We start from the raw sequence: 25,016 nt of genomic DNA, 5'->3' as shown, positions 1-25,016 counted from the left end.
ATTACTATGAAATCAACCGCTCCTTCAGCCAGGATGCTCTTTGCAGCCCAAGATGGCCACGCCGCCTCCCAGCAGGGGGCCTGCCTTTCAGCCAGCAGGAAGGAAGGAGCAGAGGGGAGAAGAGCACACGCCCTCCCTTGAAGGATACGTGCTTGACGTTGCAGATCATTTCTGCTTATCTATCATGAGCCAGAACTCGGTCCTGTGGCCTCATGTAGCTGCAAGGGAGACAGGAAAAGGTGGCTTTTATTCTGACCAGCTGTGTAGCTAGATAAATGCCAGGGTTCTTTTCCTCACAAGAAGAGAAGGAGAAATAGTGGATCACTTCTAGTCAGGCCCTACCCTTAGCCTGACTTTGTCTCAAACTCTAGGCACTTTGAGCTCAACATACTATATTATTTGGAAAGCATGTTTATTCTTCAGCTCCAGGGAGAACCTTTCCACCCACTTCCTCCCAAAACACCACTGCCTCCCTTAGCACCGCCCAGATCGGCCTCCCACCCAGCCCCTCCCTCAAGGCTGTGTGCTCCAGCTGCAGGCTGGGGAACAGCTGAAGGATGATACATTCAAAGAAGGGGGAGCTCCGGATGGGCCCTGTAGACCAGCCACACTGCTGACCACGTGGCTGCCTTCTGGGTGGTCTACCTGAGGAGGCTCTGGTGGGCGCCGTGGCTGAGCTGGTGCAAACCGCTGGGTCCACTCAGCTGCCCTTCCCACCATCCATGAGGCTTGGTCCCCAGGAAACTTAGCAGCTGAAGGGATGGGGCGTGTCCCGGAGCTGTGTGTCCGATACAGTAGCCACTGGCCACGTGTGTCAGTTTAAGTTAATCAAATAAAATACTCACTTCCCCAGTTCTACGAGCCGCACATTTCAAGTGCTCAGTAGACACCTGCGGCTAGAGGCTACTGTGTTAGATAGTGCAGATACGGAATATGTCCATCACTGAAGAAAATGCTATTGGACAGCACTGCCCCAGAGGAAGACATCTCAGGTCGTATCAACAGAGGCCAAGTACCAAGAACGAGGCAGGCAATGGGGTTGGTTTACACTGTGCCAGGCAGAGCCCAGCCCCGGTCCACCATGGCCCGTGCATCCCACACTTCGCAAGGGTAACAGATGAGAGAGAGGAAAGGGTCCAAGCCAGGATACCCAGGGTGCGGAGGGGGCTGGAAGCACGTCTGTGTCTTGTTGAAAGGATGCTTGTGCATGGGTTCCTCCAGGAAGCAAATGCTGGGCCAGAGATCGCAGGGCAAGCAGTTTACCTGGAAGGCGATCCCCGGAAGGACCTACAGGGAAGCGGGGAAGTGAGACAGGGGGTGTTCACCGTCAGGCAGGGGAGCACGGAACGTCCACGGGACTCTGGGGGCCGGTGTGGAGCACGCAGCTTGGCCCTCCTGTCCGGGGCTGGGGGAGGGGGCTTCTATAGATCAGCATTCATCAGTCATTGGCGGAGGGCTGCTCCCCAGGCCTTAATTTTGCCAGGACTTCTGGCCTTCCAAGTATGGAGATAGAAGGCCTTCCCGACATGGAGAAAGTCCTCAGGCAAAGAGATGCAAACAGGAGGCATCTGGAAGTTGGCTAGAGCACACTGAGGAGCTAAGAAGAGGGATATGGGCTGGCATCATCTGCTACAAAAGAGCAAGACCAACATCTTTAACCCTCAGCCTCATCTCTCCCTCTCTCTCTCTCTCTCTCTCTCTCTTTCTCTCTCTCTCTCTCTCTCTCTCTCTCTCTCTCTCACACACACACACACACACACACACTCCTTACATACCTCTTACACTGTCTTCTTCCTTTTCCTCAGACTCACCCTGCTCCCTCCCACCGCAGGATCTTTGCACATACTGTTCTGTGTCTGAAACACTCTTTTCTCATTCCCATCTCTTTTTATTTAGTTAAGTACTACTTAAGATCTTGGCTCAAACATCCCTTCCGCTAGGTGTCCTTCTCTGAGGAACAGCACAGCCCCACGGAGGTACACGATCAAATCCTGCTGCTATAGGTCCCAGCTCCCTGTCCTGTAAGTGCGTCACCATGCTTGTGAAGTTAGTTGATTAATCCCATCTCCCCCATGAGACTGAGGAAGGGAACTTGCTTGTCTTATTCACAGGAACACATAGTAGGTCCTCAAGAAATGCATGTGTAGGTGAATGGATGGATAAATGAATGAAGGAATTCCCAGTCACATTGACTGAGACTCCCAGTAGCCAGAGAGGGAATTTCCTAGCTAAAGACCCCAGGAGGGGGAGGCTAATTAGCAATTCATTAGGATCCATTTTCACGTCTGTAGTCAATGCTAATCACTTGTTTGTTTAAAACAGGAAGTTCTGCACTCATTAAATCCATTAGTAAATGAAAATGTTTCTCTGGGAAGTCTGGCCTCCCACACTAGCGTTTGTAAATTCAAGGGCTTCACCCCCTCTTTGGTACAGATTTGCCGGAAGTCAGCAAAGCCTGAGCTCAGGAGCTGAGACTGTCCTAAGCTCGGGCCCTGGTCCACCCTCAAAGCAGGACCTTCAGAACCTGCCTCCTCAACGCTCCGAGCTCCTTCCGTCCCTGGGCCATGGGCACAATATCCAGTTTCCTGGCTGGCTGTGAAGACTGGAGGGAGCTGTATGGCCAGGAGTGTCCGCTCATACCTTGGTGTCATCCTTCCGCTAGTGGGTCTAACTTGAGGATGTTGCTATCTGGCAGTCCCACTAGTAATCTGACCACCGTCTTGAACTCTACTGGTTTGGTTAACAAACAGGTTCCTCTCTCCTTCTACACAGCCCATGTTTAGAGGGTGCTCGAAGGCCACGTTGGGCTCACCCTGGCCTTGCCTTAGCTCCTTCGACCCAAAGAGCAAGACCGAACCAGGCAACCTTTATTATCTGTATTTGTGATGGAGAAACTGAGGCTTCGCGTGAAGAGGCACTTGCCCAGGGTTCATTTCTCCTCCCCACACTGAGCAGCCTCCTCCAGGAAGCCGTCCTTGAGACGGAGAGGATTGCTCTCCGTGGTCTGCGCTCCCTGGGGGCGGGGGGTGTCTTACTCCTCCTCCTGTTCCCAGGGACCCACTGCTCTGCAGGAACGGGACAGCCACCTTCGCCGGGGCGCTCACTACCTCCCGCCTCCCTGCTCAGAGCGTCGTTTCCCTGCATTAAACCACTGCATCCTCGAGGAAGTCCACAGGGACGAGCTACTATTGTTATCCCCACTTGACGGATCTGGATACTGACTCGGCAAGGTCACACGGCTGGTAAGTGTGGCAGAGGACAGGGCAAGTCTGCCTCCAGAGACGGTGCACTTCGCCTCGGGGTGAGGGGGATGGGACTGTGCTGTCCCTGCCACAGGCCACAGGAAAGGTGGAAGGTGGGGCCTGGCAGTGAACAGCTTCCCAGGGCAGTGCTGCCACCCCATTCCTCAGGCGTCTGTGGGGTGCCTCCTGCAAGTAGAGCCCCCCGGGCCACCTTTGGGGCACTGACCAAGCCAGCCTCCCTCCCTGATGCCTTGTCCTTCTCTTCAGCGGTTCCCACCTCCCGCTATGTGACCAGCACCTTGAACGTGTCGTGTGAGGCCCGGTACCTGCCCTCTGCCCAGAGGGGTCTAATGAGCAAATGCTGCACAGCTGGCTTGGATGGCTTCTCTCCTCCATGAAGCCTCTTAACTTCCTTGCAGTTCAGCCTCTGTGCTGCCATGTATACCTCTAAGGTATTGTCATCTTCAGTGCGAGGACCAACTCCTTACAGAGCAGTGCCCAGGGGCCAGGCCCTGCGTCTAGCGCTTTATCAGTCTAATTCTCACTACGCTTTCAGGGAGAAATGATTTTTATTCCCAGTTCACCAAGTCTCAGAGCGAGGAAGAGAGAGACTCGCCCCAGGCGGCAGGGTCAGGATTCAAACCTGGGCTGTCGTCTCCTGGGGCTGTGCTCTCTTCAGGGCTGCTCCCGACCTCCTGCCAGGACAGGCTCTGCTGCAGCCTTCTCGTGATGGCTCGTCTTGCTTAGCTCTCCTCTGAGCCCAGCTCCTCCCTCGCAGGCACCACTTAGGTCCTTGTCTCTGGGCCTGGCCCACAGAAACCCTGGGGGGGCGGGGGGGAGAATGCCTATTGAAGTTTCCAGCCTGCGTAGTTTAGAGTCTGTTCTCCAAATCCTGCTGATGTCGCTGGTCGTCAGAACCTATCCTAGGTGCAAATCCTATCTTTGCCCCTTGACCTGATGATACACCTCTGAGTCCATCGATGAGAGCCCAACCATTGTAACACGAGGAAGGCGCAAGCCACGGCCCTGTCCAAGGTGCTGAAGATGCAGGTAGGAGCGCGACCCTGCTGTGGGGGAGAAGCTGTGAGCCCCAGGCAGGCAGCGCTGTGGCAGGGGGATGGGACAGAGGGCACGTAGTGGGACCCCTGAATTCTGCCGGGGCAGTCAGGAAAGCCTCCGGGGCACACCCTGCTTCGCTCAGGGTTCTGCGGGGGCTCAGGTGAGCTAGGGCACGAATGGAAGATCATCTCCCTGCATGCACACGCGGGCCAGGGGGTGTGGCTGCCTGCACAGCACACAACCCAGCCCCTGCAGGGCATCCTCTTTGTTTATTTGGATTAAGCAATGCTCCCCTCTCCCCAGCCCAGGTCCCTTTTGAAAAAAAGCAAGGCACAGGTGAGGGGCCCAGATGATATTAGGCTCCCAACATCAAAATGTGTTTACCACAGAATTTTAGACTCACACAATGCCATATATTTAATACAAAGCAATTTTGTCAGTTATATGTGTACATGGATAAAAATGTATATAAATGGTGTAACGTGAGAAGATTTCTCATCACTCATCCTGTTACCCTTCCTAGTAATAGGATCTTTAAGGGGTTCTGGTTGTTCTTTGAGAGAAATTCCACATGTAAAGTACCCCCATTCCCCATAAACAGTTCTGTTGTTCCTCGCCTTTTCCTTTAACAATATATCTTGGAGATAGACACAGAGAACTAGTTCTTCCTTTTTAAAGGTGACAGGGCCCACTACACGTTTGTTAAGGCACTTAATTAGCCAGGCCTGTGGGGATGGACCTTTAGGTTGTTTTCGGTCTTTTGTTAGTGCAAACAATGCCTCAACAAACATTCTGTTCAGCATCTTTGCACACGGACAAGGACATTCCGCAAAGCAGGATTGCTGAGTCAAAGGGTATGTGCATTTTAAATTCTGATAGCCATTGCCGGTTTATTCCTTTTGTTGTATGTAACATACAGGGTGGGGCAAACGTAGGTTTACAGCTATGAGTACGCAAAACACTGAGTTTATATTCTCATATTATTTAGTATTGTATTCTTTTCCCCATGAACAACCGTAAATTCACTTTTGCCCGACCCTGTAGTTCATATAACCGGTTCATCCCTGCTCCGCCCCACACCTTCTCCAGCTTTCTTCCATTCTTTCTTTCAGATTTTATTGATTGATTTTAAAGAGAGGAGGAGAGAGAGAAAGGCAGGGAGGGGAGGAGCAGGAAGCATCAACTCCTAGCCACTTCCTGTATGTGCCTTGACCGGGCAGGCCTGTGATTTCGAACCGGCGCCCTCAGCGTTCCAGGTGGACGCCTTATCCACTGCGCCAACACAGGCCAGGTTCTCCAGCTTTCTTCTGAACTCCATACTGTTAGGTAATAGTTACATTATGTTAATGGTAATGGATATACCATTCTTCAGTACAGACTTCCTGTGTTGGGAGAGCGTTAGTGAGGGGGGTGTTCCAGTCTCTCTGGGTGCATTTGTAAGTCCCGTGATGAAGTTGCTTCCTATCTTTTGCTTCCAGTCTCTTGAGACATTGAAGCATTAAGCATAATGCCTGGAACATGCTGGACATTCAGTATATTGTGATTTTCTGTAAAACAGCATTGCAGCGGACTGCCCACGTGTGTACATCTTTGTGCATGTGTGAGTGTGACATTCTCAACAGGCAGAATGGCTGGTCAAAAGGCGTGCACATGTAAATGTGTCCGATCTTGCTGAACTGACCTCTAAAAAGCTCGTGCCAATTTACAGACCCATGTCCCACCACACATTCTTGCCAACACTTTATTATCCATTCATAGGTGTCTTAGAGCAGTGGTCCCCAACCTTTTTTGGGCCACGGACTGGTTTAATGTCAGAAAATATTTTCACGGACCGGCCTTTAGGGTGGGACGGATAAATGTATCACGTAACCAAGATAAGCGTCAAGAGTGAGTCTTAGACGGATGTAACAGAGGGAATCTGGTCATTTTTAAAAAATAAAACATCGGCCTGACCAGGTGGTGGCGCAGTGGATAGAGCGTCGGACTGGGATGCGGAAGGACCCAGGTTCGAGACCCCGAGGTTGCCAGCTTGAGCGTGGGCTCATCTGGCTTGAGCAAAGAGCTCACCAGCTTAGACCCAAGGTCGCTGGCTCCAGCAGGGGGTTACTTGGTCTGCTGAAGGCCCGCGGTCAAGGCACATGTGAGAAAGCAATCAATGAACAACTAAGAAGTCGCAACGTGCAAGGAGAAACTGATGATTGATGCTTCTCATCTCTCTCCGTTCCTGTCTGTCTGTCCCTGTCTATCTCTGCCTCTGTAAAAAAACAAAACAAACAAACAAACAAAAAAAACATCGTTCAGACTTAAATATAAATAAAACAGAAATAATGTAAGTTATTTATTCCTTCTCTGCGGACCGGTACCAAATGGCCCACGGACCGGTACCAGTCCACGCCCCAGGGGTTGGGGACCACTGTCTTAGAGGGTGGACATGCTGGGAGACCGATTTGTTCAAACCCTTCACCTAACAGGGAAACTGAGGGCTGAGGATGTGCCCAAGGTCCCCTGTGAGCTGTGGCACAGTTTGCTTCCCATTTCTGGCCCCTCTGTCCTCTTCCAGGAAACCGGGCGGTGTCCTGAGTGGAATGTGTGAGCCCGGTTGGGGTCCCCGAAGTGGGAAAGGGCGTGAAGATGGGGTGTCGGGGCGGTGGGGTGCGCTGAGGTCTGTCTACTCCACACCGCTGCGTTGGGGAGCGCACCCTGTTTTATTTCCCGCAGAAAAACTTCTGACTGGTCTCTGCTGCTCCCCCCACCCTCCACCCCGCCTCCCACAGGCCTTCCAACATCCTTTCCCTTGGAAACGGCCTCAGAGACTCTGAAAGGTGCTCTCCTTACTTCGGAGCAATCTGTGTGGGAGGCAGCAGAGGACGACGACGTGAGGCTACTGATTGAGAGAGCAGGTGGAGACCCAGGAGCTGCCCTGCGAGAATGGAAAATTGTATCAGAAGGGAAACCAGCATGGGGGGTGGAGGAGGCAGCCAGTCAGCGGTGCTCTTTTAACTTTTCCCGGCTGCACGCGGGCGGGCAGCCCCCCATGCTGGGCCCTCCCCATCCCCCGCTGCAAGGCGAGACAGTTTGCAGAAATGGTTTGTGCCGAGGGCTTTGACGGGAGGACGGCCGCTCCCTCTGTGCCCTTTGCAGACAGGCCTCGTGCGATGGGTAAAACTGTCGGAAAAGGTAGAACGGTTCCTAATCTAGGAGATGATTCCTGTGGGAAATCAGGTGCTTTTCAAGCGTAATTTGAAAAGCTGCCGCTGCCTCCAAACTTCGGCGGGGGCGGGGGCGGGGAGCGGGGTGGGCGGGGGCAGCGCGTGCAGAGAGAGAAGAAGGCCATTTATAAAGCAATCAACGCTTCGGCGGAGTCAGCCATCACTCAGAATTATTTTCTGAAATTTGGCCTCTGTTCCTTACTCTGGAGGAAAGGCAGTCAGGCACTTTGCTTCCAATCAAGCCTGCCGCGGAAGAGGCCGGGGTAAGTCACACAAAGGGAGAGGGACCCTGCGCTGTTCATCACAGCTGGAGCTGCGGAAAATTATTTCTAGGGCTCCTGGATTCGACTCTCCGGAAAGAGCCAGAGGAAGCCTCATCAGAGGTTCCATTCATCTCACTTCTTACTTTTAAAGTTTAAAGAACATATTTATGTGCCTCAAGTTGCCCATGAACCACGGCACGTCAAACAGTTTGGGGTTGATGGAAGAGGTACATTTTCTCATCCTGGGACTTCCGGGACCACATTGTCATCGCCACTGTCTCTCCCTTCCCATCTCTCCTGTGTGCTACCGCGAGATGAATATTCCTAAATACCCTGCTTTCAGCACGTGACTCAGCTGCTCAGGAGCCTTCCGAGGCCACTTCCTGATCTCTTAAGGCTGGGGTCCCCAGGTGGGCAGTCCAGGCCCTCCGTCGAGGTGGCCTCTGACCTCCAACCCACACCCACACCCTCCCAGAGTGCCGGGCCACCACACCAGTCTCGTCTCACATACTTGGCCTGGTGGGTGGATGCCTGTCATTTTTGCCCCTCCCCACCCTGCCTCTCTGTTCCGGGTAACTTTTGGGGAAAACCTCTCCACCCCAGCTCTCTCTCTCTCTATGGTCTGAATGAGCTGACCTAACACCTGCCTTCAGGAATGCCTATGAGAATGCTCTCAATCAGGAGGCCCCAAAGCTAAAGCAAATATGCCTCCCCCCCACACCTATTTTGAAAGGCTCTTGGGCTAAGAATAAAAATTTTTTTTTAAATTTTATTTATTTATTTTTTACAGAGACAGAGAGTGAGTCAGAGAGAGGGATAGACAGGGACAGACAGACAGGAACGGAGAGAGATGAGAAGCATCAATCATTAGTTTTTTTGTTGCGCATTGCGACACCTTAGTTGTTCATTGATTGCTTTCTCATATGTGCCTTGACCGCGGGCCTTCAGTAGACCGAGTAACCCCTTGTTGGACCCAGCAACCTTGGGTTCAAGCTGGTAGGCTTTTGCTCAAACCAGATGAGCCCGCGCTCAAGCTGGCGACCTCGGGGTCTCGAACCTGGGTCCTCTGCATCCCAGTCCGATGCTCTATCCATTGCACCACCACCTGGTCAGGCAGAATAAAATTTTTTAAAGGATTCTTTTTATTTTTTAAGATTTTTTTTTTAATTGATTGATTTTACAGAGAGAGAGGGAGCAAGAAGAGTCAACTCATAGTTGCCTCACTTTACTTGTTCATTGCTTGCTTGTCATATGTGCCTTGGCCGGGCAAGCCTAGGGTTTGAACCGGCGACCTCAGTGTTCTAGGTCAGGGCTCTATCCACTGCACCACCACAGGCCAGGCAATTTTTTCTTTTCTAAAAAGATTGTAAAATAATCAATGAAGAATATGCCAGAGGGACCAACGGCCTGGAAGGCCTAACATATTCGGCGGCTGGTGGGCTGGCCATTTCCAGGGGACATCCGCCCGCACCTGCCCAGTGCCCCCGTTCAAGGCGGGGCAGGGGACCAGCTGAGCCCAGAGCCAATCCTAGGACTTGAGCGGGAGCTGTCAGAGGGATGTGCACCCCACCCCCCCAGCTTTGTTAACAGAAAGCACAGAAGCCGGGAACGTGGGGTGGCCATCTTTGACACTTCTCAGGGAGGCGCTGTGGAGGACACAGCCCACGCTGCGGAAGGCAGAAGCAAAGGAGGGAGGCGGCTGGGAGCCCTGGAGCCAGCCGGGCCCTCTGGTTAGGGGGCCAAGGCATTTCTCTTCTGCTCCAGCCAGTTACCATCGGCTCTCTTGTCAGTTGCAACTGAAGAAGTTATGATGAGCCCAGATATTGGCAGGCATTGCCCAGGGTGCCTGTGGGCATGCTATTTTCCTTTAAATTTTTTTTGTATTTTTCTGAAGCTGGAAACGGGGAGAGACAGTCAGACAGACTCCCGCATGGGCCTGACCGGGATCCACCCGGCACGCCCACCAGGGGGCGATGCTCTGCCCCTCCAGGGTGTCGCTCTGTCGTAACCAGAGCCACTCTAGCGCCTGGGGCAGAGGCCAAGGAGCCATCCCCAGCGCCCGGGCCATCTTTGCTCCATTGGAGCCTCGCTGCGAGAGGGGAAGAGACAGAGAGGAAGGAGAAGGGGAGGGGTGGAGAAGCAGATGGGCGCTTCTCCTGTGTGCCCTGGCCGGGAATCGAACCTGGGACTTCTGCACGCCAGGCCGACGCTCTACCACTGAGCCAACCAGCCAGGGCCTATTTTCTATGATTGGGATGCCCTTTGTCTTCTCTGCCTGCCCTAATCAGCTTGTCCTACTGTGGTCTTACCTCCTCCTCGGCTGCGGTCCTCCCTTTTAGATCCTGGGTAGTTTTCGAGGTTTAACCATCCGTTTCCTTCCTCAGCTCTACCTGTCTGGAGGAGCGTGTATTGCATCCCTAACAGTGCCGTGAGCAGTGGGCTCGGAGGCAGGAAGAAATATATGTTGTTAGAGCCCAAGTGCTCTGCTAGACACTCTGTAAATACTGCTGCATCTACTCCCCGGGGCAGCCCTGCCCCTGACCCAGCCCCCAGGAGGCAGAGGCAGCAACTCCATTTCAGACATCGGAAAAATGAAGTGAGGCGAGTCGCCCGAGGTCAGCGGTTACTAAGAGGGAGAGGCAGAACGGAACCCCGGGTCTGATGAACTCCCGATCGACCCTCCATGTTCTTTCCGCCCCACGGTGTCTCCGGAAGACCACACCCAACACCCCTTCATGGGGGGGGGGGGGGGCTCGATCACTCTGCAGCACCAGCGTCCACAAGGACGACATTGAATCGGCTGGACAGGTTCAAAATTAAAGTTGTCTGAATATAACTGTAGAGTCACTCTAATTAGTTGTATTTTTTTTTTTTTTTAAAAATGAAGTGTAACAATCTGCCTGCAGGAATCCAAACGCAACTCGGGTTGCCTGAACTCTCCGAGGAAGGGCTGGGCTCCTGGATCGTCATGGCAAGTCCTCCCACAGAGATGACCTCCTGGAGAGAAGCGCTTCCCCGGATCGCGGGGTTCATGGACACGGGATGTCTCGGCACACCGGCGAGGCCCACCGCGCCCTGGCGCCCCCGGAAGGCCAGCTGCTTTAACCCCTCTCGGAGCCGGTAACGCCTGACTGGTCATGCCATCTCTTGACCTGTCTGCCCACTGTCGGGATCTAGAGATTGAATTAGCCTATCGCGTAGTGTCCCCCCCCCCCCCCCCCGTGGAAATTAGGAACAATGCCGTGAATCCCTTTACAGCCTCCTCAGTTAGAGGGTATTCCTTTCCCCACACCCCTATTCCCAGAGGAAAATCATCCCAGGATTTTAAAACTGGAAGAGTGATTGCAGGGCAAACAGCTGTGGGTAGGCGTGCGCCCTTGTTTTCCGGCTGCAAGCGCTTTGCATGATTGGCGCGTGAGCACGTGGCTTTCTGTGCATCAGCCTAGGAAAGGCTACGAGTCCTTTCCTTCTGTGTGGGCCACCACCATGCAGAATCCAATGTGAACCCGCCTGGCCTCGACCCCTGGTACGACAGCGATTGTCTCTCTTACAGGGGTTCTTAACTCGGGGGTCCCTGCAGGGTCATACGTGAAGTCTCTGAGGTCAGCTAGGCAGGCCCAGTGGATGAGAAGATGGCGCGGGACTGTGGTCTTGGCGGAGGTCAGGGAGCGGGAGACCGGCTTGTCAGCGCTTGATTGGCGCTGCGGGGACCTGACACCATAGCTCTGGATCACCCATCCGAGAATGTACGTTCCTTTTTTAAAAATCATCCAACTTAAATAAAAAAAAGTAAGCTCTGATCACACTTTTTATCCAAGAAGTGACTTTATTCCATTTTCTTCCAAAGAACAGGCCAGGTGCCACGAGCAAGTCCCATCTCACTGTCCCAGGCGCGGGAGGCGTGTCTGGGACCCGGCTGTGTTCTGAAGGCTCCTGGCTGAGTGGCACGTCCTCATGGTCCTCACACACTCAGAGGACGCACACAACACCATGCACAGCGCCGGCCTCTGCCCCACGGGGCCTGAAGCTCGCAGGTACGAGGGGGAGGGGGGGGCTGTGAGGCAGCTGGGGCCTCGAAGACGGTGAGCTAAGGAGTGAAGCCCTTAAGAGCTGCCAGACAATGTCATCTGAAAACACCAGGTATGAAATATAAATAACAGTCAGCTCCTTTCCTTCAGTCCAATTTCTAAGCAGTTGTGTGATCGATCAATTTATAAATCGATTGTCTAATCCACCTTCGCAGTCTTGGCTGCTGCCACCGCCTTGGGCCGGGGTGGGGTCAGCTCCCCGTCTGCAGGGGGGGGGCTCTCACTGCACTGCAGCTGCCGCAGCAGGAGAAGCACATTGGCCGCGTAGGGGTTCTGCTGCCCCGAGGCCCCCCGCAGCCGCACAGGGTGGAGGCTCGGGTGCGGGGGTGTAAACCGCTCAGGGCAGTACAGCTCGTGCAGGAGGAACCAGGCGCAGTCCGGGTCCACCTTCATCAGGTGCAGGAACACCCTGTGGAGAGATTGACAGGAGTGAGGGCAGGGCACGGGGAGGGGAACCTGCTGGTGTTCTACCCAAGAGGCTACTTACTTCCTGGGCTATTTGAGAAAAAAATGGGTAAAACATCAAATCACTTGAAGAGCAGAATGAGCCCACTTAGTTCCTAAGATGGGACGATTTGTATATTCCCGAAGCCTAATATATAGAAATAGAGGCAGAGTTTCATATCCCTTGTCATACGGAAGAAAAGTAATTAGTCTGAGCAGAACAGTATTGACATAATGGTTAAGTTCTGGGGTGAAAGGCAGGAGTGTTCAGAGGGAAGAAACCTGACAGCCCCACCTTCACGAATGGCTCCCCTCTGCTCGGAGGACCAGCCCAGGGCGGGGGCTCCCAGCCTGGCTTGGGGTGCCTGGGACAGCCCCCCCCCTCTGGTCTGCAGGCCCCATCTCTGGCCCGCCAGCGCCCTGCTGGACTCTGAGCTCGCCCCTTCTGGCCATGGACAGCCACGGATGGATCCCTGGTGGTCTGGACATGCTTGTACGGGGATCAGATCGCTCTTCTCCTGGGATAGGATCGGCTGAGCCTTGTCCCGTGACCTCTGCCAGAGGCAGGACACTGGTGTCCCACACATGATACAGACACAGCTGAAGGGCCCGACGACCTGACACCACAGGCCCAGCCCAGGTGGGGTGACTATTTTGGTCTGAAATGTGCGATCATAAGCCTGGCCTCCCACCTGCTCCTGGCCACTGCGTGGGGCAGTCCGAACGAAGCCGCGTACAGTATACGTGGCCGGCTCAGTGAGCCAGTCTGGCTTTTCCGCCCCGGGAAGGAGAAGGCCCTTCCCTCGCTGGGCCGCCCTGCCCCGCTCAGCTCACCATCACCTGCTCAGAGGTCGGCCTTCCTGGGCCAGTGGGTCTTAGTGGCTGCTCCTTATCCACCTGTTTTCTGGGACACCCTCCCAGCACGTACCAACTGCTCATCTACTGGCCGTCTCCCCTCACCCAGCAAGCTCCTGAGGGCAGGGACCACGTCTGTTTGGCTCGCTGCGGCACCCAGAACGGCCCGTGGTAAACTCTCAGCCAGCAGAGTGAACAGGTCCCCACGCTGATGTGACTTCCTAAGCAGCACACTAGTGACGGTGGATGACATCCCTCTCTGGAGCACTTACGACAACTCGCCACCAAGGACTATGGAACATCACCGACAAGATTCACAGGACTGCAGATATCGCTAAGTGGCTGGGGAAGGTTATTCACCGTGTCTGGGGCTCGGCTTCCTCGCTTTGAAAAACGCAGACGTGAGCCACTCAGGGCTTAGCCGGGGTTTAACCGAGAAAACAGCCCTCCACGGCGCCCCCTACACGTGATTCCTGCCGTCCAACGAACAGAACTGACAGGACCTGCCCGATGGCCCCGCTTTATTCTAAACGACCGTTCCCAGGAGCGTCTCCCATCTAGCTGGGCATCAGATAGGAGCTTAAAAGCTTGCTACGCAAAGCCAAATTCTAGTCTTTAATTATGTTAACCTGAAAAGCCTGTGCAATTTGCTTTCTTCTTAAGAGTTTAGTATTCATGCGCTAAGCGGGCAAGGCAGGCAGGTGGAGGGGAACAGGCTTTGAAAATGTTTCTGGCCAGTTTTGTGCCTAAACAATTTACATTTTCTTTACTTAGGATAATCTTGTGTTTATAACCTCGGCACTAGATGCTGGAGAAGAGATTAGAATGTTCTAATTCATCATTTCCACTTCACCGCAGAAAAAAAAAGATGGGGCCTGTGTGGGAGATGATTTTTGTTTAAAAACAAAAATATCTTTGCTAATTAGAGTGGCAAGGGAAATTATGAAAAAAAAAACACCAAAAATGGAAAGCAGATTTCTATTTCCACGTGACATGTTGACAGTTTTCCCCGGTGCCAAAGGCTGTTAGAATGCAAATGGTTTCGTTTGATTTTTTTTTCCTCCCCTCCAAGAGCTGGAACAACTTCTCAAGCTACAGTAAGGCACACTCACTCTCAGCTTCAAGGGGTGTTTTGATCTGGGCGACACCCAGCTAAGCGGTGCCACTGCTCAGTGCAGTCAGAGCTGTGCTCCGACTTCCACGGCATGAAAACGTTGCAACATTCATTTTTCTGAGTCCTTTTTTAACATGCTAAATGCGAATGTTGTATTCGTAGGCAGGGAAGGAAGAGCCACTCTCTTACCCCTGTGAGATCTCTAAAGAAAATGCTAACTGGAAAGCAAAGCAAAAACGTGTTACAAAGTTCACCTTTTATTAAGCAAGAGCCAAACTCTTGGAAGAATTCTTTTGCGTCTTGTAGCTTAGCTCTGAAAGGCGTAGCGCCCGCAGGAACGGGCAGCAGTGAGGTTCCTTCTGCCATGGCGGGGGCTCAGAGCAAACGACTTGGCCTCCTTAAGCCTGGTTCTTCCTCCTTCTCCAAAGGAAGAGGATCACACCCGCCCCACCCTCGCTCAGGTTTGCTCCGAGGCTCTAAGGAGAGGAGGTGCGGGGAAAACACTTTGAAGTGTATAACGAAACACCGTTCCTTCCAGAGAAAGGGTGTGTGTGTCTAAGGAATAATTATCACTAGCACGCTGCTGTGCCATGCAAAATTCTCAGACACTCTGAGAAGGGCAAAACATCTGCCTTTTGTTCCACTCCTAGTTTCCTTCACCCCGACTTCGTGGGGGGGTCCCAATTCTCAGCCAGCCGGGTTCTGCTTTCGCCCGTTATATTAAGGAAGAAATAGATGCCATATTCTTTGCCCTTTGCATGCCTGAGGTCGGTAGCACGCACACACATAACCTGGTGTGGCTGTGCTCTCGCTTGATACGAGGCCTGCGACCCGCTGAACCCCACACACCAAGTTCTGAACCTGGACCCTTGTTCACGTCTAGCTGCTGGGAGCTGAGACTGAGACCCGGGAGATCTTGTCTGAGCGCTCAGCGGCCCAGCTTGGCTGCACACTCTGGTCCCATTTGGTCCCGGGCCCAGTTCCTGCCCATCTTGGGTTTCCTGGAGCGTGGAAAGCAGAAAGCCGTAGATACTGAAAGTCCTTTTTGCATAATCAAAAGCCAGAAGACAAAGCCAGGACCTCTGCTTTGAAGTGATTGCAGCAACTGCCTGGAAAATGCTCCTAATGCATCTTGAGACGCGGCAGGGACGGCTGCTGAACACGCCAAACGGGCAGCTCCATCTTTTTTCCCACCCAAAGAGAAACACTTAGAAAAAATATATATGTACACGATTCAACTTCTGAACCAAAAAAAATTATTTCTCCTTCCCCCAGGCCCACACCCATGGCTCCGGGGAGCACAGTTATCAAGAGATTATTTGGTCCCCAGAGTTTGGGGACGCACTCGGCTCTGCCTGACGCCTCCCCGTGTCCTGAGGCGTGTGATTCTCTCTCAATAACCTGTAGGGCTGTGTACTTAAACGATAACTTGACTTTAAAAAATTTAGAACTTGCTGTTAGGCAGTTTCTAAGCAACCTCTGTTTCCATGGCAAAGAAGCCTGGTGTTTATACTGATTTTTCACTTAAAATGCGGTTTTATTGGATTTCGCCTCATGCAGGCAGCCATTTCCCTGCGTTTCAGCCCTGTCTGCAATTGATGGGTATCAGTGGGCACCTGATCAACTCGAGACGCCAAGCCAACGGAAGCGGCTCATGCCTCTGAGATCACTATCCGGTGCTCGGGGTGACAAAGCTGAGGGTGAGGTGGCCAGGGAGGCAGGAAAGGCGCTCTCAGAATCTGGTCAGCTGAGTTTGGGTCCCGTCTCCAGCAGATGTTTTTCTAGCATGTGGGCCGGCCCAGGCACGGGGCCAGACGTGCAGGATACAAGGCTGGCTGGTGGACAGGAGGGCTCTGGCCTCAGGGCTCCCCGTCTGCTAGGGAGGACGGACTAATCACAGAGGACCTCGGTGTGGTACAGAGTGGGCCATGCTAGAAGTCACGTATGGGTGGCGCCCGGGGAGGAGGGGACACGGCAAGTTCCAGGGAGCACAAGGTCTAAGGCCCCTGCCAGCGGCGGTTTACAGGCATGGCCGCTGGGTCACAGGCTCTGTCCCCCCAAAACGAGGCAAGGACCAAAGGACACCCCTCTGCTACAGATGCAAATACCCCGGAGTGTGTCCTCACCCTCTCAGTCTAGACGACAGCTGCTCGCAGGGAGCTCTAGAAAACCACCAGCCAATCAAGGCCCAGCGCAGCTAAATAAACTGTAACTGAAATTCAGAGCTCCCAGCTCTCCCGGGTGACAGGCTATTCTTTCTCTGTCAATTACTTGCTTGAGGGATCGGCTGCTGCTTGTCTCTTTCTGGATGTATAAAATGCTCTCCTGAGCTGTCTGGGTAAATGCCAGTGCTAAAGCAACTTGTGGCTTTGTGATGTTTGTCTGTCTGTTTGTTTGTTTGTTTATTTATTTATTTAGGGCTTCCAAAGGAGTCGTTCAGGGATGTCTCTTTGGGAACGTGATACGGGCTGTCTCTACCCAGGCACGACCCAATGCAATGGGAAAATCAACTGCCTCGTTGGAGAGCAGGCAGATTCACAAAGTTATTTCAGCTTCCCTGTTGCTCCCTCTCTGGCAGAACAGCCTCCACACTCCTCTTTCCTCTGGCCACCCCTTCTCCTGTGACTCCATACATGCCGGTGCTACAAACAGGGCTGTGTGTTTCCTTTTAGACAAATGGATGCTCGGGGTGTCGGCGTGTCGTAGCCAGCAAGCAGTGGGCCGGTGTTTCCATCCCGGGTAATTTACTCTAATGGGTCTCAGTTCATTGGTTAACCAGTATTTCAAGCCCGTCCTTTCTTGCTATTCAATTTAGCTATCTTCCCTGGCACGGAGGTCGTTTTTTTGTTTCTAAATGCTGGAAATGGGGGATTATGACTTGAAGCAACGATTTGCTCTCTAAATAAATACTACCAATTACCTTTGCCGCTATACGTTCTCGTTAAGACTTAACTGTATCCTGTTCGGGACCATTCATCTATCCATCTAACTCCAACCCACGTACTTGTACAGACACCGATATTAAAAATATCTAAGTGCAACGGGGACAGGATTTAAAACCATGAACACCAGACGGAGCTTATGATGCCAATTGTGCCCTGAAAGCACCACAAGACAGAATGTCATAAATGCGGTGGAATGACTCCATTGCTTTGTGCATATTTAAAAAGATATGGCACTGAGAGGACCAATCTGTTACGGGCAATTCAAAACTAAAGCAGAACCCAGAGCGGTTTTCAGTCCCGCCGGGGCAGGGTTTAAAAGCAGCCCCTTCCACTCGGCCAGCTCTCCTGCCTCCAGGCCTCCCGCAGGCCCTGATTCCAGGATGGCCACAGCGCTGCTAGGCGTGGAGTTTTCAGCGTGGCCCTGTGCCAGGCACGGAGGCAGCTGGCTTGGGCCTGGGCTCCGGCTGGCCACATGCAGTGCCCCCTGCTCCTGCCTGGAAGACTCGTACCCCTGCAGATAGAGACATCTTCCCAGCAGCCGCCGCTTCCGTCCCCTCCCCCTGAACCGTGTTCCTGGAACCCACACTCTGGCACTGAGCCAGCAGCCTCTGCTGATGGATGCTGTAAGAGACAGCTCCAGGAAATGTGCTTCTGTGTCTCCCGCAGGGGTGCTGGGGACATTCGTCACCTCAGCGCCCCGTGTTCTGCTAAGATGACCCATGGAGAAATTTTCTTAGGGTTCAGAGCAGTGGGGGGCACAGCAGTGCGTAGGCTTGCTCGCTGGTTTCCTGGCTCCAAGCGCTTTGCACGATTTGAGCCCGAGCACGTGGCACGAAGCCACGTGTGTGTCTCTAGGAAAAGCTATGGTGCTTTCCATCTGTAGCGATTCTCCCCAAATGCTCCCCCACCACTGCGAGGTGCGGTTCCCTGATTCCCTTAGCCGCCACCAGCCCCCACGAGGGGCGGTGTTCCTGACCCCTTGTCCTCCCTGTGAAAAGCGGTCTCCTTTGCTTATCTGCTCGCCTGTCTGCGAGCCTCCAGTAGATGGGAATAACTCGATGCTTCCCGCTGCACGGTTCCTCTACTGTCTGTCCAGATCCAATGTGCACCTGCCTGGCTTCGGCCACTGGCATTACAAGTACCAAGGAAAGCTATGCTTCTTCCTGAAAGGCTTTCTTACCTTGGTGATGACCAGAACTGCCTGACAGATGCCTTTCCCTCTTTGCTCTGCCTGTTAGGAAGACCAGAGCCCACCGAGGGCTCACATATAGCCGGGCACAGAGCGCTAAGCCTGCCGTTCACACATTAACCCCAACCTGGTTTCACCATGTTGCCCTCTGATTTTCCTTTTTAAGAAATGTTTACTTCCTGTTTTTGTTGCTGCATACACTTAATTTATAAGATACCCTAGGTCTTTTGGGAATAAGGAAGAAGTTTAAATAATGATCAGTACGACTTACTGACGTTTCACTTGGTGCTGGTATTTTGTGCTCCAGAATGACCTATACGACTTGACTGGACCCTTGCACTGACTGCATCGGGTGGGAAACAGTAGACGTGCCAGTCTAGTCTTGTAGATGGGACACCGACACTTGGAGGAGTCCCTTAATTCGCCTCAAGTTACACGGCCCCCGAGCAGCACCGGGAGTCCAACTCTAACTCAACATTCGTCTTTGAAGTCTTTCAACTCTCGACATAGTACCTGGCTCACCCTACAACAAGGCTTTTAAATAAGTGCATGTGCAGTAAGACAGCCGAGGCCATTTTCCTGGCTACTCTCCTGGGCACCGAGCTCATCCCGCTCCCTCCAGCCCTGCGGACTGGTGCTCAGGACAGACGGCAGGCCCTGCAAGGTGATGGCACGGCTGCCCGTGCTCTGCCGAGGCTTTCTGACATCTGAGATCCACCTCGTGCAGGCGGTCCAGCCACCGGGAGCATAGAGAACAGCCTGGGGGCCGACCCAGCGCAGCGCGGCGCACGCACACTCACACACACGCACGCGCACACACGTACACACACTCACACACACATGCACACACGCACGCACACACACACTCGCGCACGCACACTCACACACATGCATGCACACACACGCACGTGCACACATGCACGCACACACACACACATGCACGCACGCACACGCACTCACACTCACATGCACGCACGCACACGCACACACAGACACACGCACGCGCACACACACATGCACACACTCAGCCTGGACTTGCCTTGCTCACTGGGTGGTAAAATGGTCGACTGGGCAGATCATCAATCACACGGCAGCACTGAGGCGGGGAGGGGGAGGGTGGGGGGGCGCATTAGATTTAAGTAGCACGGAGGCCCCCGCCCTCAGATCTGAAACCCAGCCACCCATTCTGTTTGCAATCTGCATGGCAGATGTCTCTTATCTTTGACACCAGGAAACGAGGCCTCTATATGCACAGTGAGCAGCTTCAGATCCGAGTGTATTTTTAGAACAATGAGCCTGGAAGAAGAAAAGAGGCAGGGCCTGGCGAGAGGTGGATAATGGGGAAGCTAACTACTCGGGTCTGGATTTGTCAACTATTCATCAAACGTTGGAGGGGAGAATATTAGGAGTGTCCTCATTTCCATGTGGGGCGCAGCCCCAGGGGGAAGCGCCCTGCAGGCCAGGCTCACACCAACTGCCCACACCACTTACCGGGATGAGCTACTCCCTGCAAGCCCAGCAGAAGGCGCGGTCACCTCGGTGGCCCCGGATCCGCCGGAATATAATGGGCCCAGGTGTGGGCAGAGAGGGGCGTTGGGGCCTGACAGGGATGAAATGAACGAGCCGGTGCCAGTCTGCTCGGCCGGGGTTTGAAGGCACTGGCTGGTTCTTTGACGGGCTGGGATCCTACTGCTAGGACGAGCGTGGGGAAGTCCGTCAGTAAATGAAGCTTCAATCCTGGTCCTGATTTGTCACACAGATGGACAGTGGGGGGAGGTGGCACAATTAACATGAAAAAGATCGTTCTGAGGCAAAAACACTGTTCCGATTTCAGTTAAAGCTGACGCAACAGAAAATACCATGCCCAAGTGTACATGCATGCGTGTGACATGTACACAAGGCGGCATACATCTGGTAAATTTCTATCTAACGTAGCTGTGTACACACTCATAAGCCTACGCCCGAAACCTAAGCGCTGTGAGGGCCGACGCCTCCTCCCTCTCACTCCCTGCTATTCCCAGTGCCTGACACACAGCAGCTCCTCAGCCAATCAGAATGAACGAACGCTCTGGGCTCCCACCCATATAACGCAACTCATCTGCACAATGACTGGGAGGAAGGCGTTATCACCACCCCAAGTTTACGGTGGAAGGAAATGAGGGGAAAGGCAACTAGGTCATTTGCTAAAAGTCACTGGGCCAGTAAGATCTGAACCTAGCCTTGCCCACCTCTGAGCCCGGTGCCCTCTGCGCTCATGTACAATGGCCAGGCAGAGGACGCCGGGGGACACTCCCTCTGCCCACACACTCTGAGGACAGGACGGCAGCAGGCAGTACCTGCACAACCGGAAGGTGCACCAGCTGGGTTTCCCCACCTGTCAGCACCCTGCATCCCCACCCAGATTCCGATTCAGGGGCTGGCAGGTGTAGGTAGGACAGGGGGTGGAGACAAGGGGCCTAAAAGCATTAGTCCTCCATGTCTTTTAAAAATAGGTGTTGTCCTGTTTGTTCCTTACAGCCCAGGGTTGGAGACTCACTGAATGATTTAAAACCTCCCTGCCGAGGGCAGGGGGCCTCAGAGGCTGCTCAGAGAGGCCCAGAAAGTCGGGTTTTCCTGGCGTTGAGCTGAACCAGGCTGAGAGCATGTACTACCAGAAGGAAAAACACAGACATCTGGGGTACGTGCTCGCGTCTCAAATTCCTTTCATGTTTGGGAAGGAAAACTCCACAGGCAGAAGGGCACAGGCCTGTGGAGGCCCGCTGCATGCTGAGAGATACCTCAGAGGCTTCCAGGGCCACGTGGGAATTTAAATCAGTTTAAGTTTGCCTCTGCCAAGGTTGAGATGGGGGCATGGCCCCCGCGACCGGTTCTTCTGTGATCCAGCGCTTACCCTCAGGGATGCTGCCTTATTTACAGCTTGTGGTATGCCGACCCCTCCTCCGACCCCGAGTATGACTTTCTCATTTGTTATCCGTTCAAGTTATTTAACTAGACCCACTTTGGGGAAGCTGGTTATTTTTCTTGCATAGCCAGTTAACAGTGACACCTGGTGGCAACATGCAGCAAGGTTAGACCCTCCCCCCTTCCCCCCACCCCTCCCCCAAGTTGCAAGATTTATGCCCCTCCTTACAGGGCACACTCGCCAGATAAAAGCATTAAACTGGAATGGCATCTCTGTTCTCAGCATTTACAGCCTTGGTTCTATCAGCCACCCCCTGATCAATTTCCATTTCTAGAGTTTACAACCTGGATGTAAAAGCCTGCCACGAAGGCTATATTTAATATGACAACTTAAAAAAGCAAACACAGGCTTGGTCATTCTTTGGAGCCAGGAAAAGCAAACAGACGGAAGGAAAAACCCAAGTGTGACTGCACAGAGAGGAGTTTTATGGAGCTGCCCAGTTTGACGCCATTCCAGCTCCAGGGAGCCTGCCCCTCAGAGGTCCCAGCCCCCTCCCCCCACAGACGTCCAGACACTGGGGGCCCCACCCTTCCAGAGCAGCCACCGGCCTCACAGGCTTCCTCGCCAGCCCTGCCAGCAGAGCAGCTACTTCCAAAGCAAGCTGGTCCTCCACCCGGCGTGGAAGCTGACTGCCCGGGCGGGGACACCCATGGCTCCACTGGCTCTTCTGAGTGCTGTGCTGAGGCTCGAGTTTCTGTAACCCTCTCCTTACAGGGCTCCCCGCTGGGCCCAGGCAATGAGCACAGCAGCCTTCTCTTCTCTCATGAGCGGGCGGGGGAGGCACTGACTGCTGTGTGGGGAACTCGGAGGGGCAGGCGTGGGGGAGCAGGCGCCGCAAGGAGGCCGCTACAGCCATCTAGGTCAGAGATCAGGCTGCCCGGGCCTGTCCTGGAGGCGGGGAGGTGACGAGAGGCGGACAGTTGGAGGAGAGAGTGTGTAAGTTCGACAGGCTTCACCTCCGGAATGGCTGTGGCGTGCAAAGGATTACGAACAAACACCTGGACGGCTGGCGCGGCCATCTGCTGACCTTGTTCACCAGTCCCTGCAGATAGGGCCGTTTCCGTGCTGAGCAGCCCACCCATCTCCCTCTCCCCACTGGGGAACGAGGCTCACAAAGAGACCAGGTTCCCCCCTGTCTCCAGACTTCCTCTCCCATCTAGAGAGCTGATTAATTTTTGAATCAGGGTGCCACATCAGCTCCGGATCAAGGACAACACACTGATGTTTTCTCCCCTGACTTCAAAATAAGTTTGCAGATGATGTTTCTGAAGCAATCAACCTTGCACTTCCTCTCTCCCAGCCCTGCCAGAGGGAGGTCATCTGACTCAACCCCGAAAGGAATGCCACGGAGCAAACAAAGGCGCCGCCGCCAAGCCCAGCGTCAGGCTGCATTCTCCGCCTCCCGGGCGGGCGGGCGGGCATCTGAATACCAACTCAAGATTCAGCCAGGTCCGATTCCGGGTCCAAATGCTTTTCGTGGGGCAAAAAAAAAAGGGGGGGGGGGAAGGAAATGGAAAGATAATGAATCGTGAGTGTTAGCTTGTTTGATGGGTCAAGGATGAGGACAGGAGGCTACAGGGCAGGGACTATGCAAACCAGAGCTTTGTAACTCTCGGTTGTAACAGGCGCACAAAAGGACTTCCTTCCAGATGAACTCGTTAGGTTCTTGGACTGTACTTTAAATCCTAACACAATTAGCTTCAGGGACACGGCCCGGGGTGTGTGTGTGGGAGGTCATTTACATCCCACGGTTGATTTTCTAAGGAGCAGGGACGTCTGGGGATGAGACGCTGGTTAGGCTGCAGGCTGTGCTGGGGAAACCGGGGGTGATTCTGGGCCAAGGGGACGTGACGGGGAAAGAGACAGGAAGGAAAAAAGGGAACTGGGGAAATCAAGAGCAAAACATTGCAAAGGACAATAAATCAATTCCAAGAGATATTTCCATCACTCCCAGAGAGTGCGAGGTTTATAAGGGAGCAAGCTGGCAGCCCTGGGGACAGATTGCCCCTCCCCCACGCTTCCAGGAGCCTAGGAAGGGGGAGGGGCTGTCCCTGTGCTCCCTGAGGAGCTGGACGAGCTGCAGGGACACAGGGCCAGGCCACACGGGCGGTCAGGGGATGCCGGTGCCAGCGTGCAGGCTGCTCCCAGCTGAGGGGAGAGCGGGGGTCAGGGGCCAGTGTGCACTCTGGATCTCGGGTCTGGGGGACACCACCACGCTCAGGGCTCTAGCTTTTGAGATACAGCTTTTCCCATGAGAGGTGGTACAGCTATTCTCGAAGAAGCAAAACTCTTTGGAATGAGAATCACATCATTTCAGAGTCGGAAGAGGCCCTTTAAACCATTAACCCAGGGGTTCTTAACATTTCCTGGTTCACAGACTCCTACTATAATTGGAAGCGTGATGAGGCCTCTGTCTAGAGAAAGGCACATACGTGCGCGCTCGCACACGCCCAATTCTGCCTATCATCTGTGAGGGTTCAAGGCACCGGATGCCCACTAAGATGCTCCCTGCAGTCAAGGTATACAAGATCAGTAACCTAATGGATGCTTTCCTTCATAGACGAGGGAGCAGAGGCCCAGACAGGTGCCAGGGTCGCCTGGCCACCCGCCCCACAGGGCCTCGGAGCAGATGGCCTCTGTCCCCTCCAGCACACCATCTTTCTGCTTTTTGCCCCTTTGACATTGTTGCTGACGTCTGCAGCAGAGGTAAAGGTTACTTGTAGAGAGAAATGCGTCTAGTAAAAGTCCCATCTCTAGTGGTTCAAGAAATCGCACCTAAATCTAGCAGGAAGACAGAGACGGGGGAGGCACAGGGACGGGGGAGGCACAGGGACGGGGGAGGCACAGAGACGGGGGAGGCACAGGGACGGGGGAGGCACAGGGACGGGGGAGGCACAGAGACGGGGGAGGCACAGGGACGGGGGAGGCACAGGGACGGGGGAGGCACAGGGACAGGGGAGGCACAGGGACGGGGGAGGCACAGGGACGCTTCAGCTCCGCTCGCCATTAGCGAATCATCTATAATTTAGGACGGGCGTAAAGCGATGCGGATGATCGGGCAGACGTACCTCCTGGCAGCCTCTTGTAATTTCACAGGCTGTTTGGCGCTGAGGTAAATCAAGCAGGCATCGGCCACTTTATCCAGGTCACCCTCACCTGCAGAGAGGGAACACAAAACACGCGCTGGTCCCCGGACTTAATTCGGGACGTGCAGCCGCCCACTGCAGTCCGGTGACGCCGAAGAGCTCTTGGCTCCATCCTGCGAGTCAGAGAGACGCACCCAAGGTATGTGATAAATGAGGCCAAAGTGACATGGAAGGACGTGCACATGCAGGGCGGTGAGGGGCGCGGGGCTAAGCGGACGGCGCCATGGCGAGCGTGAGACAGAGCACGGAGTGCGCGTGGGTCCGGGTGAGACCGGCTGGTACCTACCTAGGTCCAGTCTCTCGCAGAGGGGGCCCAGGCCCTGCAAGACGGCCAGCTGCAACTTGAAGGCCAGCGTGTGGGAGTACACCGGTCCGGCCCTGGCACTGGCGGAGGCCTGGCTGGCCAAGGCGCCGGCCAGCTTTGGCAGGACATCTTTGCAGAACCGGTTCCGGAGGAAATCGCCGCACGTGCCTCCCAGGGTTTGCAGAACCTGCAGAAA

At 54.0% G+C, this 25,016-nt stretch overlaps 1 protein-coding gene across 1 annotated transcript in view; it reads right to left on the bottom strand.

Annotated features, from left to right (window-relative positions):
• Positions 1-11,593: 11,593 nt before the first annotated feature.
• Positions 11,594-25,016, bottom strand: part of TTI1 (TELO2 interacting protein 1) — a 39,579-nt gene continuing 26,156 nt past the window's right edge. The window contains exons 6-8 of the mRNA XM_066387844.1: positions 24,803-25,007; positions 24,439-24,526; positions 11,594-12,270 (exon numbers count right to left, since the gene is read on the bottom strand). Coding sequence (XP_066243941.1) covers positions 12,000-12,270; positions 24,439-24,526; positions 24,803-25,007 — 564 coding nt within the window. The 3' untranslated portion in view covers positions 11,594-11,999. The remainder of the gene's footprint in view (positions 12,271-24,438; positions 24,527-24,802; positions 25,008-25,016) is intronic.

Source organism: Saccopteryx leptura, chromosome 5, assembly GCF_036850995.1.
Source record: "Saccopteryx leptura isolate mSacLep1 chromosome 5, mSacLep1_pri_phased_curated, whole genome shotgun sequence".
Taxonomy (NCBI): domain Eukaryota; kingdom Metazoa; phylum Chordata; class Mammalia; order Chiroptera; family Emballonuridae; genus Saccopteryx; species Saccopteryx leptura.
The sequence above is the reverse complement of the archived record's forward strand: the minus strand, read 5'-3'. Positions and strand labels throughout refer to the sequence as shown.